Source organism: Odocoileus virginianus, chromosome 10 (genome assembly GCF_023699985.2).
Source record: "Odocoileus virginianus isolate 20LAN1187 ecotype Illinois chromosome 10, Ovbor_1.2, whole genome shotgun sequence".
In the NCBI taxonomy this organism is placed as follows: Eukaryota; Metazoa; Chordata; class Mammalia; order Artiodactyla; family Cervidae; genus Odocoileus; species Odocoileus virginianus.
Window position 1 is genome coordinate 23,968,840 of NC_069683.1, and position 16,530 is coordinate 23,985,369.

A 16,530-nucleotide genomic window follows, 5' to 3' on the forward strand; every position below is an offset into this window, starting at 1 on the left:
GAAATCAAACACCAGTCTTCAATTTTTATTTACAGATTATTTTATTGGAAAAAGAAAAGCAATTACAAATAAGCCCACTGCAAAATCAGTGCTGTATCAGGAAAAATGTAATTCAAGTTTTTAAAAATCTGATTAATTCAAAGCAGGAATAAACATCAAGCCATGATGGTGCTGAAGTTATTTTCAAAAGACACCAATGTGTTCTTCCTCATGGGAACTTAGAAAAATTAAAATTTCTCACCTTTTCTTTTTATCTTTTCTTCTTATATAATTAGTCATATTTTTATAAAATAGGCCATGAGATGATATGTAAACATTAATGTCACCAAGACTTTTTCTTGTCAAACAAAATCATATTTCTGCTAGAAACTTTCATTGTAGTCATTTTAAGTGAATAATCAGCTGTCAAAAGCAAATACATGTTTCTTTTAAATGATTGTTAAGCCCTAGCCTTCATTCACCCACAGGAAAGTAGGGTTAAAAGCCATTGTTACATCATTTGCTATAGAAATCTGGATTATCATTTTACAGACACAAACTTGCATTTGCACGTCTGGCACAGGAGAATCTTCCATTCAGCGATCAGTGGGTACAGGTGTGAACGGCATGCTTTGCTTCATAAGCGGACGGCAACGTGGCGCAGGATCAGGGCCCCCGACCCTCAGAGATTAGCTTTCTCCCTTGCAGACAAGTGAGACCCATGCTGCACATAGGTGTGAACTGCGTTCTGTTTCAAAAGGGCAAGACCAGCAGGTTAATTAACTCACTCGGGCAGAGACTCAGTACTTATTTCTGCTTTCATTTGTGCTCAAATGAAAATAACAATGCAGAATTTGTCCATCTTAGTTTGTCTTATAAGCATATGTGCTAAGTCGCTTCAATTGTGTCCAACTCTTTGCGACCCTATGGACTACAGCCCCTGTGGAGTAGATGACAACCCACTCTAATATCCTTGCCTGGAGAATCCCATGGACAGAGGAACCTGGTGGGGTTGCAAAGAGTTGGACATCACATACACACATACACGTACACACCAGAATCTTTTATGGACACACAGACACCAGAATCTTATATGGACACACACACACACCCCCCAGAATCTCATATGGACACACACACACACACACACCAGAATCTTGCATGGACATACACACACACACCAGAATCTTACATGGACACACACACACACACACACACACACCAGAATCTTAACATGGACACACACACACACACCAGAATCTTACATGGACACACACACACACACACACCAGAATCTTACATGGACACACACACACACACACCAGAATCTTGCATGGACACACACACACACACACCAGAATCTTATATGGACACACACACACACACCAGAATCTTGCATGGACACACACACACACACACCAGAATCTTATATGGACACACACACACACACCAGAATCTTACATGGACACACACACACACACACCAGAATCTTACATGGACACACACACACACACACCAGAATCTTGCATGGACACACACACACACACACCAGAATCTTATATGGACACACACACACACACACCAGAATCTTACATGGACACACACACACACCAGAATCTTACATGGACACACACCCCCCCCCAGAACCTCATGTGGCCCAGGGCTTAAATGAAGCTCTTTACGTCTCAGCTGAGGTTGTGAGCAGCTGCTTAAGAAATGGAACGGCTGCCTGAGGAGAATCACTGTCAGAGAAAACCCCACTGTGCCTCTCCACGACACACACACACACACACAGCCGGGCTGCTCTGGGCTCACCTTCGGCTTCTCCTCATTGTATTTGTCCAAAAGAGCCTGGATGCGGGAGCCATATTCAGGATGGACATCACTGAAGTTCTTAACCTGAAACCAAACGAAAACCATGTGAACATCACCCTAGCCCCCTCACACCAGTCCCGAGTGTCTGCTTCACGGGCCTCACTCCAGAGGGGACGAGGGACGCGTCCACAGGAGGCAGAGCCGCATGGCATTTAACAACACGGAGTGGGACTTAGGTCCTGGGTGTGTACTGGCTGAGCAACCCCGGATAAGTCATTCACCTGAGCTTCAACACCCACTCCTCATGGAATAGGTGAGACAGTCAAGTCTACCTCATAGAGTTCAGTATCCACTCCCATAAAAAACAAATGAGCCGATTAAATCTACCTCGCATGGCGAGAAAAATGCATTAGGAGGTGAGCTCTATTTACAGCAGGTAAAGAGCGGACCTCGGAGGAATGCAACAAGTTACAGTGATCTGTATTAGCAAACGGGCCCCAACACTGCCTGAATTTACAGTTAGCTGTATACACCAGGTATAAGGTAGACAGCTGGTGGGAAGCTACGGTCCAGCATCGGGAGCTCAGCTCAGCGCTGGCCTAGACAGGTAGGATGGGGGCGGGGGTTGGAGGGTAGCTCAAGGAGGGGATGCATGCATCCATGCACCTGATTCACTTTGTTGTGCAGCAGAGACGAACACATTGTAGAGCAGTTATACGCCAATAGAAAATAAAGTGAGGTGTACAAACGCCGGCCCGTACTGGGCAGCTCTGCACACTTCAAGAAGGAATTCCTGACCAGGGGCTGATCCCTAGCAGACAGCAGGAGGTAGGACATCAAGAACCCACAGAGGCCAGGCAGCTTTACCATACGTGAAAGGAGAAGGCCAAGAGTTTAAGCCCAATTCTCTGCTTACAAACAGTCTTACTCGTTCTTCTAAGAAAGATGAGAAAAAACCCGGCCCATCTATCTCAAAGAGCAACTGTCAGGCTCTCTGCCTGGGTGAGACAGCGAGAAGTACCAGTGTGCAGGGAATCAAAGGGTTATCTTTCATACACACGCTCATCAAACACGGCTTATAGCGCTCTGCCTGCAGAGAGAGCGCCTAGAACACGCCCCAGAGCTGCCCTTATGAACAGAGAAGCGGCAGCCAAGAGCCAAGGGAAGGGCAGCGGTTCCGAAATTTATGAGAGGCTGAGCCCAGGGCAGCCAGGAAACCAACAGTGAGCACACAGCACGAGCTACGATCAGGAGCTCCCTGGGACGCCTTCGCTCAAAAGGTCAGCCTGAGCCTTGGAAGCAGCTCAGTTTTTACCCCAGAAAACTGCATGTTTCTAGTTGCTTCTGAAGGCAGGCTGGGTATCATAACATCGAGTCGTCAGGCAGACTTCAAACCACAAAGACGTAATCTATATTTCTTATCATCTACAGTCTAAGCAAAACTGGCAGGACCCACATTTTGAAACTGGACATTACTCTCTTAACATGGAACTTGGCTACAGTCAGATTGAATAGCATTAGGAGACAACTGGCCCTTACCTAAATTATTACACACTGGACAAAGAGTAAATGATTAACGGATATGGTGTATCTACCGGAGGTAAGCCACGGAAAGAATAGAATCAGAGGTTTACTGAGGAGTCATACGAATTTTTTTTAAGTTTGCTTAACTCAAGTAAAATAGAAAGGACACTTCTTTTGAAGGTTTTTCTCCCACAGCTGCACTCTCCCATCCTGCCAGCAGGTGACACTGTTTGGCTTACAAAGTATCACTCACCGCTTTCTTCTGGATAAAAAGTTGTGCATCTTTGAGATGGCCTGCAATGTTCTCACACAGGCGTTTCCTCTGCTCCTCATTCAGTACTTTCAAATAGAAATCCCGCACCTGCTCATTGAAAACAGAGGGCAGGGAATCAGATAACTATTTTATCACGAACAAAACTGACCCCAAACCCCACTTTTGAAATGAAGACGCAAGATTTCTCATTGCTATAAGAATGAAAAAAGGCTTTGAATTTAAGAAGAATTTGAAACTATTGATGAAACTGTCACATGTTGAGTTCCTCACTTTTTGTTTTAAGTCAAACAGGAAGATAACGGGACTTCCCTGGCCGTCCAGTGGTTAAGACTCCACGCTTCCAATGTGGCAGGCGTGGGTTCAAATCCTGGTCGGGGAACTGAGGAGCCAAAAAAAAAAGAAGATAATAGCTCATAATTTCTTTTTAATAATGTCTTTTGTGGTCACTGCCTATAAATCTCTTATAAATAAAAGGCAGTGTAGCCTACAATTAAAAATGCCACCACACCCTAATACAGACAAGGACAGAATGTGCTGTCATCAAATGCAAGCTGAGCACAATACAACCTCTGTTCAGTTCACCAAGAACCAAAGAGGACACACCCTAACTCATAATTAGGTTCATAGCTACCCAGAAGCCAAGATTTCTTAGAGAAGACAGATGTTAATAGTGGTATTTTGCTTACATTACTGAGTTTACTTCTAAAATGAACATGAGAAGGTTAAAATCAAAAGTTAGAGCAAAGTAATACGTATGAGTCCTAACAGCCTCTGCTCATTTCTGAAATCAGCCATTTCTCAGTTATCGCTGACTCTATTCAACATTTCATTCATTCATTCATTGAGCAAACATTTATTACTCACATACCTATAATGCACCAGACACTATTCTATGTACTGTTCTACTAATGTTTATAAAATCCAAAAACATCAAATTATCCAAGGTAGCAAATTTATAAAATATCAAAACTTTACAGTTTTTATAAGTTACCAAACATCAGAAGATAATACTATTTTTAAAATTTGAGCAAACTTTAAATCTTAAAGTTTACAAATCTTTAGTTTTAGGTATTAACATAATCCAATCAAAGTACTGCATGTGGGAAGATCTAATTAGACATTTCTTTAAAGAAGATATACGGATGGCCAACAGACAGGAAAAAAATGCTGAACATTGCTAATTATTAGAGAAATACAGATCAAAACTACAATGAGGTATCACCCCACTCCAGTCTGAATGGCCACATCATAAATTCTAATGACTCAAATAGTAAAGAATCTGCCCGCAACTTGGGAGACCTGGGTTCGATCCCTGGGCCGGGAAGATCTCCTGGAGTAGCAAACGGCAACCCACTCCAGTATTTCTGCCTGGAGAATCCCATGGACAAAGGCGGACACGACTGAGCGACTAAGCCCAACAAAGCACATGCCTGGCTAACCACCACCAATCACGCACAGCTCGGCTGCTCGCTATAGGAGGGCATGGACTCCACAGAGGAGACAGCTGTTCCACTCTATAACCAGATGAGGATGCTGAGCTAATCTACCCACTCCAACACTTTAACCACAGACCTTTAAGAGCAGGACCAAATTCCTACTAACGAAAAAGTGACATTTTTAATAGTCTACACAAAATGAGAGAATGACTTTTTTTTAAGTGTAATATGTCTGCAGTAAGGGTACCAAACATAAGTGTGAAGTTCACTGTGATTTTTCAGGGGACACTGATGTGTCACAACCACCCAGATCAAGAGAGAACACCACTCACATCTCAGAAATGCCCCTACCATACCCCTCCTCCCAGTCCCCCTTCTCCAACTGACTCCCCAATCGTTTTACTTCTATTATTATAAATGTTTCTCTTTACTTCTCTTGGAAATGTACACAAACGGAATCACGTGGTCTATATTCTCATTCTATTGTTCAATTTCAAGTTTGTAAGATTCATCTGTGTTACTGCTTGTTGGAATACTTCATTAGTTTTCGCTGCTGTACACTGTGGGAATATACTATGGTTTATTTATCCAAGCTTTTGTTGATGAACACTTAGATGACATGAACAAACTGTTGTACCTGTCTCCTGCTGTGCATATGTACACATTTCTATTTGGAATCTATGTTTAAGAGTGCACTTACTAGGTCAAAAGACACGTACATGTTTAGCTTCAGAGGATACTGACAACCAGGTCTCCAAAACACTTGAACCAATTTACACTTATGTGAGAGCTGTTTCTTATTTTACAAATACTTGGTACACAGTCTTTTTAAGTCTCATCATTCTTGTGCATTTGTAGTAGTGCCTCTTTTTAGTTTTATTTTGTATATTCCTGATGACTAGTGAAATAAATGACCTTTCTGTATGTTTTCCAGTCATTTGGATACTTCTTTTGTGAAGTGCCTATTCAAGTCTTTTGCCCATTTTTCTTTATATTCATTTGTCTGACTTTTTCTTATTGCTGTGTGGAAGTTCCTTATATGTACTGTACGTGTGTTGTTTGTTATTTAGAGGAAAGCAAACTGTGGCCTGTATTCTCAATCTCTAAATGGTTTCTCATAACAAAGGGAAGTTCTTTTTTTCTCCCTTCATGAGTGAGTCTTGATAACATCTACTGCTCTGTCTGCCAGTTCAGTAATCCTCTCTTCAGTTATGTTTAATCACCTTTTAAACTCATTTACTAAATGCTTAACTTTAGTTGTTCATTTTCCAGTTCAGTATGTCCATTCAATTTTTAAAATTTAATTTAATTTTATTGGCCACACTGCACAGCTTGAGGGATCTTAGTTCCCCAACCAGGGATCGAACCTACACACCCTGCAGTAGAAATGCAGAGTCTTAACTACTGGACTGCTAGGGATGTTCTCTCAACTCTTTTTTGATAGATTAAAATTCTCAATAATGCTCCATGTTGTCATCTCTTTTCTATTTTCCTAAAAATATTATTTGCAGTTATTTTAAAACCTGTATCTGACAATTTCACTATCTGGATCTCTAGCAGGTTTGCTTCTACTGCCAATTTTGTTTTGCTTCTTTCTCCCTCTTGATTTTTCAGATATGAGGTCTTAAGCATTGGGTATGCCTGACAATTTAGTACTGAATGCTGGATATCTGCAGATGAAAAAAAGAGATAATCTGAGACTCTACTTTCAACTCCATCTAATACGGGAACTGAGTTATGAATAAAGATGCTGTCCCTGAATTCAATTTGAGACATATTAGACACTTTAAAAGGGGAATATATGCAGACATTGAGAAGAAGGACCAAGCAACTCTCACAACAGACAAAGGAGCCATTACCTGGGTGACATTGTCATCGTTGGCACTGTTGAAGCGCTGTACATCCCCGGAAAAGTGGGTCCTATGTTCCAGAGCAGAGGGCTGATGCTCGGGAGCACTAAAGCTATTGGGGTAGTAATTGGGAGCCCCACCTTTAAAGGAAAACCACATACATTCACTTGGGGAGATGAAAAATGAAGTCTACAAATAGCCAACAAAATAAGAAACAAATTCAAGTGACAATTATATATATGTGTGTGATGCCATGCACATATTGTTTTTAACTCCCCATATTTAGCTATAAACAGCACCCAGATTCTTAGAGAACACTGTCATCTGCTCGCATGTCCGTCTCCCTCTGCGTCTACACAGGAGACATCTCAAGTTCCCTTTGAACACTCAGATGGCCCCATCTCTACAATCTTCTGATGCTTACCAGGACAAATATACGTATATAAGTTTGGTTTGGCCCCATAGAAGATGACACCCACAGACACATTTCAAATTGGAGGGTTTCAATTGGGCCTGGGTGTAGTTCAAACGTGGAATCACAGAATTCCTGGGAGCAGCTCAAAGTTCCAGCTCTGCTCTTTCAGTCGCCAGACACACGGACTGAGCCCTGAGATGCTCGCTGACTGCTGCAGGGTGATGTCGTGGTCAGCGCTGGGTCCGGAATCTGGAGTTTTTGACTTCTCCATTCCAGCACATACTACATTCCCATCACAGGACTCCACTTCACTATTTCTTAAAGGTGTTTAAGATGCTTGGGGTATCTTTCCTTTACTGACTACGACTTTATTTAATTCTATTGGGCTGGCCAGAAAATTTTGTTTGGGTTCTCCGTTTAACATCTTACAGAAAAACCCAAATGAACTTTTTGGCCAACCAACCCAACAGCTTTACTTTTGCTTCTCTCTACAGATACATTTTTTAAATATTTTTTTTAACTTTGATATTTCTAATGTGTCACCACTGATTTCTCTGGACTTAGGAAAAATAATGACAAATGCAATCAAAACATGTATTAAGACTTCTGGAATAAATTATAAGGCTTTTTTTTTCCTTTTGGCATGTTTATTTTCCCAACTATACTCTGCTTCAGCTGATGTTAACAGAAACTTGCATTATCTGAGTACACACTGCCTAAACAGAAAGGATGGCTTGAAAAAAACATAGCAAGTGGTTTGAACAAACCAGTCTAGGTTTAGAATTTTACCTAGGTCCCTGCTGGAATAGACAATTCTGGGTGGATACATCACACTGTACATCACACTGACAAAGGAATCAAAAGCACATAGGAAGACAGGGACACCACTCCCATGGAGTCCAGTTACCAGCCCAAGAAATTAATTCCAGGTCAGCCACATCCATGTGAAAAGCAAAGTTCTCTGATAACGAGCCATCACAGTGATTTTCTGTACTAAGAATTAGTTCTTTGAACTGTGCCACTTTGAGTAACTTTAAAATTTTAGTTCCAAATAAGCTCTGACCTTTACTCAAAGTCGGAGTTGGCCTCAAGTCACTGACTATTGTGAAAGATCAAGCTTTTTCATTAAGCTGCAAGGGGACAGTTCAAACGTTCTACTTTTAAAATTGGGCAAAAGGTATGTCAAAGTAGTTTCTTCATATGTACACCACTGTAATAGTAAACAAGAACAGTAAACACAAAGCAATTACTTATTAATGACATCCCAAAATATACATGAACCACTTTAATATGGCCGGGCTTCCCTGATAGCTCAGTTGGTAAAGAATCCACCTGCGATGCGGGAGACCTGGGTTCAATCCCTGGGTTGGGAAGGTCCCCTGGAGAATGGAAAGGCTATCCACTCCAGTATTCTGGCCTGGAGAATTCCATGGACTGCACAGTCCATTGGGGTAGCAAAGAGTCAGACAAGACTGAGCAACTTTCACTTAATACTACCAGTCTCAACAAAAAAAAAATCAAGGAATATTAGTGAAAAAAAAAATCACTTTAGGATAAAAACACAGAAGACAGACAGAGAAGTATCAATTACTTTGGGCAATTATACATGAACATGTTAAGCCTCAGAGCACAGAAATACTGCAACCACCCAATACACTCAGTTAGTGAACATGTAAACTTGTTGAATACTTGGAAGAGGCTTAATGATAATAATCATAACAAAATGCAAGGCACAAAATTATATATAAGCTAATCTTGTGTGTTAGTTGCTCAGTCGTGTCCAAGTCTTTGCAATCCCATGGACTGTAGCCAACCAGGCTCCTCCGTCCATGGGATTCTCCAGGCCAGAATACTGGAGTGGGTTGCCATTTCCCTCTCCAGGGGATCCTCCCAACCCAGGGATTGAACACAGGTCTCCTGCATCGCAGGCAGGCTCTTTACCATCTGAGCCACCCGGGAAGCTAATCTTAAATGTGTAACAAATATTCTCAGAAAAGACTGGCAAGAAACACAGCAAAATCAATGTCAGTGATAAAATTAATTAATTAAAAAAAAAAAAAAACCTGCTCCATAAGTTGCATAATACCCTGCCAACAGCCAGTGTGAAAGATCTTTCTCCCTGCCTTTCACTGTCAGATGGACAGCAAGTAAAATCTGAGGTGGGAACTCTCAATAAAACATATAAAATAGATAAAAGTAGAGAGGGTCCCCAGGCAGCTGAAACCTTCACTGCTGGGCAAGAGATACGTGGTGGGCACAAGCAGCATGTCCCTGGGCAGCCTGAACACCCCTGGGCTGACGGGGCGCCCCAACCCCTGCCCGGCAGCGCCCCCCGGCACCCTCGGAGCGAGCCACCTTCTGAGGCGTACCCTGATTGTCCATCATGCACATGGGGCCGTCGCGTTGGTAGTTGGCCACTCGAGCACGGTAGGGACAGTTCACCGGGATCTGGAGGTAGTTGGGTCCCAGGCGGTGGCGGTGAGTGTCAGGATAGGCGAAAAGGCGGCCCTGCGGGTACAAAGGGAACAGACGCTGACAATGCGCAGTAACAGACAAAAGAGAAAAACTGCCCATGAACTTCACTGGCAAGCGTCAAACACAAAGGACCCCAGAGCCCTGACTGTCTGCCCACTGAAGACCAAAGTTTCTTCTCTCTCACGAAATGAGTGCTCCCTAACTGAACAGTCCTTAATCTTCCACATCGTGCAGCCAAAGAGCCACAAATCTTCACATCTCTCCTCGATCGTAACTCCTTTTTTCCTCAAACAATAAGTTAGTGCCCAGGCTTGAATTATTTCTTATTCCGGGGACTTCCCTGGCAACCCAGGGGTTAAGACTCCAATGCAAGGGGGACAGGTGTGACCCCTGGTTGGGGAAGTAGGATCCCACATGGTAAGTGATGCAGCCAAAATATTAAAAAATAAGCAAGAAATAAAAATGATTTCTTGTTTCCAAGAATACATTACACTGCAAAACAGACTTGCTAGAACCCGACTAACTGGAGTCATAAACTAACTCCATTCCTTCCCACTCTCTCACTCCAGGGGAGGGGTCAACCATTTGCTCTTAACAAAAAGAAGCAGATTTCTCCAAAACCAACTGGACGGGAAATTATTCAAAAAAAAAAAAAAACCACCTTTTGTGTTGCAGCCTGGTTTATGTCAGATACACTGTGAGCTCTGAGACTTTCTAAATATTAACAAGGTACCACATAAAGAAAGTCATGGTATGGGACGATGGCCCTACAATGACACAAGGCCCTGAATCAAGACTAAACTAAATCACATATTTACCAAGGCAGGAGGTTGTGCAATTTCTTTCAATTAGTGTTGAAACAAAAACCTTGATGATTAACTCCATATAAATCTTAGTATCCAATTATTTAAATATTCTCATTATTCAAAGCTCTACTCACAAGCAGATTTCTTTAATTGACTTTATTATTGGCCTTGAATCTGAAAGAATATTCAAGCGTGCGTGTATGCTGTCACTTCAGTCATGTCTGACTCTTTGAAATCCCATGGACTGTAGCCTGCCAGGCTCCTGTGTCCATGGAATTCTCCAGGCAAGAAAACTGGAGTGGGTACCCATTCCCTTCTTCTTCCAACCCTTTCCCTTCCAACCCATTCCCTTCTTCCCAACCCAGGCCTCGAACCTAGGTCTTCCCACATTACAGGCAGATTCTTTACCAACTGAACCACCAGGGAAGCCTGAAAGAATATTCTTATATCACTAATTCCATGGGCCAGCAAAAACACAAATCAAGTTGAACAGGGCCACTGATGTGATTATTTTGTACCAAATCACTCAGGCCAACATGCTTAGTCCAGTCTTGCTGTTCCGTCCATAATCTGCTCTTGGCTGAGTGGCTCTACTCCCTATAATCATGAGGCTAAAGTAATATTCAGGGGCTTCCCCAGCAGTCTAGTGAAGACTTCACCTTCCAATGCAGAGGGTGCAGGTTCGATCCCTGGTTGGGGAGCTATTAAGATCCCATATGCCTCTCGACCAAAAAAACCAAAACAGAACACAGAAGCAATAGTGTAACAAATTCAATAAAGACTTCAAAAATGGTCCACATTTTTAAAAAAATCTTTAAAAATATTAAAAATAAAGTAATATTCAGATGACTGGCCATGCAACCATGAACAAAAGCACCTGTAGTTGGGATGCTGGTTGCCTCCTCCTGCCCAAAGCGGACTAAGCTGTGCTCTAACTATACCAATGGGACAGAAGATACAGCTGAGCCATCAGCAGCTCCTGGATACAGCCTCTGTTTTATTCTGGTTTTGTGTCACCTTGTGTTTATAAGGCATCCCCATCCCACCTGCAGGTAGAGACCTGCCAAGCCAAGGCTGAGAAACGCATATAGCAAGGCCACACCCTGACCCCAACTTGAATGAAGGCCTTCCCCAGGGCCCTGTGCCCGAGCTCCTTGCTGGGCTGGGGTGAGAAAACAGAGCAAAGCTCTCCCACTCCAGCAGTCAACTTCTCCACTCCTGATAAACTGTGAAGCATGGGCGGGAAGAAGGGCTGCCCCTGCATCACCAGGTACTCAGGGGACAGTCTCTGGGACTCACGTTATACTACTGAGTGCTTTTCACCACGCATCCCAAAGTTTTAAAATTTAATGTGTTGCCTTTCAACAATAATGTTGAAAGGCAACTGAAAACACTGTCCATTACTGTACAATGACTACCACCTGGTCATGCGTTAGTTCCCATCAGAGTAATTTCCAAGCCCTGCTCCCTGGCTCTCCTTTTCCAAGCCACCCTCCAACAACATCACCCTACATATTCCTGCCAAAAGACTCTTCCTAAGGCCCCACGCAGACTCTATTACTAACCTACTCAAGAAACCTTGGACAATTCCTAAATGCTCATCAAAAGGCTGACTAAGTACAATAGTCCTTCCCTGTTGTATGGCCTCCTGTTACAGCAGCCACAACAATCTATCAGCAGACAGGTATTCAACTCACAGCAGTCAAATTAAATTAAAAATTAATATAAATTTATTTTCTATAAAAGGTTCAAATGTTCCCAATGTCAAAGCAAAAAAAAATCACTATTTTAAAAAAACAAAGGAAACTTAGTTCACCTCCGTGGACAGTGGCACCTGAATTGGAATTGGACGCTTACGTAAGAAATAGCCGTCAGTCACTGTGGTCTGATCTTGGGTAAAAACTTTAACTTTTGTACCATGATCATAGTCTAAAAACACAAAAAATTGACTTACTCAATAATTATTAAGCCAGTTATTTCCCCATTAATTTCTGATCCAGATAAGAATGTTTTACTCTTTGTACTCTTGAAAAAACATACTGGAAAGAGGTGAAAAAATACTGAATGCCTAGGAACATTACCGGAGAAGGCAATAGCAACCCACTCCAGTACTCTCGCCTGGAAAATGCTATGGACGGAGGAGCCTGGTAGGCCGCAGTCCATGGGGTCGCTAAGAGTTGGACACGACTGAGCGACTTCACTTTCACTTTTCCTTTCATGCATTGGAGAAGGAAATGGCAGCCCACTCCAGTGTCCTTGCCTGGAGAATCCCAGGGACGGGGAAGCCTGGTGGGCTTCTGTCTATGGGGTCGCACAGAGTCGGACACAACTGAAGTGACTTAGCAGCAGCAGCAGCAGGAACATTACCAAAACAAACAGTAAAACCCACTGCCCTTAATCAATGGAAACATAAACTGAGCTTGTAAAAATCACCTTTGGGTCTCTTTTAACACATGCCATCATTTTCTCTTTACATGAGAAATACCAATTAAGGGTATTCCCCATCCTGATTACAGACTGAAAAAGAATATCCCACAAATACCTAAGGTATTTCTGCTACAACTTCTTTTAAATTAAGAGCCTAAATATCAAAGTTACCATATTGAGGGACTCACTATGAAATTTGTTTTATCCTGTTAACACTCATTTAAGGATGTTTCATTCAGTCCCACAGGAACTAAAGACCCAGACCAAGGTTTAAGTGATGTCCTAGTTAATTCTTCATATAAAGATCAAGCCAAATTACACTCTGTGTGTGTGTGTGTGTGTGTGTGTGTGTGTGTGCGCACACGCACCCATGCAAGGGCACACAGGCATGTACACACACTCCTGCCTCAGAACCTCTTGATCAACTAGGTTTACCTGGAGCATTTTGTCAGGGCTGGGCTCGATGCCGGGCGGCATGTTGCTTGGGTCAAAAGCCAACTGTTCAACCTCAGCAAAGTAATTAACTGGGTTCCGGTTTAAGACCAGTTTACCAACTGGGATAAGAGGGTAGTCGCCGTGAGGCCAAACCTAAAAATAATGTCATATTCACAATTACCAGACAACAAACAGAAGGAAATTAAAGTACTCATAAAAATATCAGCTTTCAAATACAATGAAGCCAATGATAATAAGTGAAAATAACATTGTGAATCTAATAAAATGGTAAGAACTTAATGTGAGTGCATTGGTTGAATCTTTTGCAACAGTAAACAGGAGTAAATATTGACATTTTCCCTGGGCAAAAGTACATCACCTCATCAAAATTTGTTCCCTGCTAATAACAATGTATCAGGCCACCCAGATGAGCTCAGTAAAGTTATCAGACAGGAACTGGAAGGGAGATGCTGGTGAGCCCTCATTCACAGGCTAGGAAACTCTTAGGTGACACCAACTGTTCTGTACACAATTTATAAACGCTTGACTACAAATTTTTTAAATTAGGTGTGAAGACACTTTAAAAAGAAAACAATCTAGTTGTTAACTGACTCACCTTGGTAAGATCAAATGGATTAAATGGAAAATTTTCTGCCTCCCTAAATGTCATGACCTGGATGTATAAAGTCCAGGATGGGTAGTTGCCTGTGGCAATGGCATTGAAAAGATCACGGAGGCCATAGTCAGGATCTTCGTGGGAAAGTCTTGCTGCATCTTCAACAGAAAGGTTTTTGATGCCCTGGTCAGTCTACAGGAGAAAACAAAGAAGCTCAAACTGAAACTTACTGGCAAAGTTATCAAACTTCAATCAGTAATTCATTGAGGGATTATGAGTGACACTATCCAAAGACTGGATTTTCCTTGTAACAGTAACTCCCCTCTTCAAATCTGACACAAGTATGAATTGATCAGTAAGAAATTCTATTTGCTTATCCTGATTCTTTTCAACGTCCAGGGAATCTGTCTACACATTTTATATTTAAAATTAGTCTTTCTTTCCCTTTATTTATTCCACATTATTTGAATTTTTTTTTTGAATTTTTTAAATTGTTGACATATAGTTCACTTTCAATGTTTCACTCATATAGAAAATGCTACATTACTGTCTTCAGACAAGTCAAAACAATTTTTGCTATAAAGTATACAAAACATACAATTTATCATTTTAACCATTTTAAAGTGTTCAAGTCAGTGGATTTCTCTGAGTACATATCATAAATGGAGTTGTTGGGTCATATGGTAATTCTGTTTAATTTCTTGAGGAATTTCAAAACTGTTTTCCAGAGTGGCTACTATTTGAATGTTTATACTCATGCTATTTCAGATCAGAGAAAAAAGAAAATCAAAATATATTTTAAAAGTAAGCAAATGGTTAATAAAATTAAAGGACTTTCCTCCTTTTCTTGCATGAAGTAATTTTTTAAATTCCCTGTCTTATAATATCTCAAACCAACTACTGAGATTGTGCTCAGCTAGTATCCCTCTACCCCAACTCTCTACCTTTTTTAACTTTTTTTAAAGAAATCATAGAATCACAGTTTATAGAGCTGAAAAGAAATTCAGTAAAGCCACTCAAGCAGTTCACCAACTATGAGCAACCGAAAGTACTGGGCTGGCCATAAAGTTCATTCAAGTCTTTCCATAAGATGAACCCAACTGAACTTTTCGGTCAACCCAACAGTATTAATATTCTGACTTTCAAACAAGCCATTAAGACCCAAAGACGTTAAGGCACTTTCACCAGAGCTCCTATTATCATCCCATCCTGCTCTTTAATACAGTTCCCACCGCTATCTTATTTTGAAAGATCTCCAACAAGTCAGATACCACGTAAATATTTCCTTTGCGAAAGTCACTTCTAGAAGGCTGGCCAATGTCTACCATGGAAATCCCAGCTCTCTCTAGCCAAGTGGCAAGATTTTTTTCAGCCTGTTCTATCTTCAGAATTAGAAAATGGAAGTCACCATCTGCAGATCACCCAGCTAATACACTAAATTGTACAATATTATTGCAATACCTTTCTGATTTTAAATGAATCCCCTGGGTTTAGAAAAACATGACCTTAGGTCAGAACAATCCAAACTGATGAATCTATTAGATCCCATGCTACCTCAGAGCCCTCAGCTGAACAGACCCGTAAGCAACCCAATCTTTCCAAGGCCACTGACAGCTGGCACTATTACCCAATTTCACCATGACTAAACTGGAGCTCAAAGAACCTTTAATAATGGGCCAAGAGACAATTATCTAGAAGAAAGAAGATGGGAGTTCAGATTGTTCTAACTGCAAAGCCACGACCACACTAGTTGTCCCAGATACAATCACTTAGTCTTGCTCAAAGTGACACTACGCTTCTTCTTTCGGCAATTACAAGCCAATGGGTTAACCGTTTCTTGTAACTGTTCCTTGCCAAAGGTTATAGATCCAAGTCATAAATATAAACAGGGATGACAGTTTTCCTGTTTGATACACCCACTTAAGCTGTTCAGATAATGGTTAAATAGGACAGAAGAAAATAGATCCTTGGGATATCATTAAGTGGGAGCCTATATATGTCATGAGTCCACTTCTGTCTGCTTATTTTAGCAGCAGTATTTGGAAACAAGTTCTTAAGCAACCAGAGGTTTTTAAAATAACCTTCTAGAGTTCTCTGGCAATATTACTTATTCTAACCAACATCAAAGTCATACTAAAGAGAACCCGTGAAATACCTCAATTAAAAGATTCTCAAAATATTCCCCCCAAAGTAACTGATATGATCTGACTGTATGAAAGCAAATGAAAAAAAAAAAAAAAACCAGAAATTTTGGGCTGGAGGAGCAGCACACCTCCCCAGCTCCCACTGCTGCCATGAGGAAGGTCAGCTCAGAAGCTGGGGAGCAGTGGGGAGAATGAGGAGCCCAAGAGATCTGCAAGGCTGTCAGCTAAACCTGCTCCTGCAAGAGTGGAAATGAAGCCCCAAAAGGCAGCAGAAAAGGATAAATCTTCAGACAAAAACGTGCCAACAAAAGGCTAACGGGGAGGAGCAAAGGGA

The 16,530-nt window shown here is 41.6% G+C and overlaps 1 protein-coding gene across 1 annotated transcript in view; it reads right to left on the bottom strand.

The window, feature by feature from the left end:
* Window positions 1–17: 17 nt before the first annotated feature.
* The window catches only part of CAT (catalase), a 35,640-nt gene continuing 19,127 nt past the window's right edge, over window positions 18–16,530 (bottom strand). The window contains exons 7-13 of the mRNA XM_070473193.1: window positions 14,053–14,244; window positions 13,437–13,589; window positions 9,663–9,801; window positions 6,888–7,018; window positions 3,572–3,679; window positions 1,795–1,878; window positions 18–727 (exon numbers count right to left, since the gene is read on the bottom strand). Coding sequence (XP_070329294.1) covers window positions 662–727; window positions 1,795–1,878; window positions 3,572–3,679; window positions 6,888–7,018; window positions 9,663–9,801; window positions 13,437–13,589; window positions 14,053–14,244 — 873 coding nt within the window. The 3' untranslated portion in view covers window positions 18–661. The remainder of the gene's footprint in view (window positions 728–1,794; window positions 1,879–3,571; window positions 3,680–6,887; window positions 7,019–9,662; window positions 9,802–13,436; window positions 13,590–14,052; window positions 14,245–16,530) is intronic.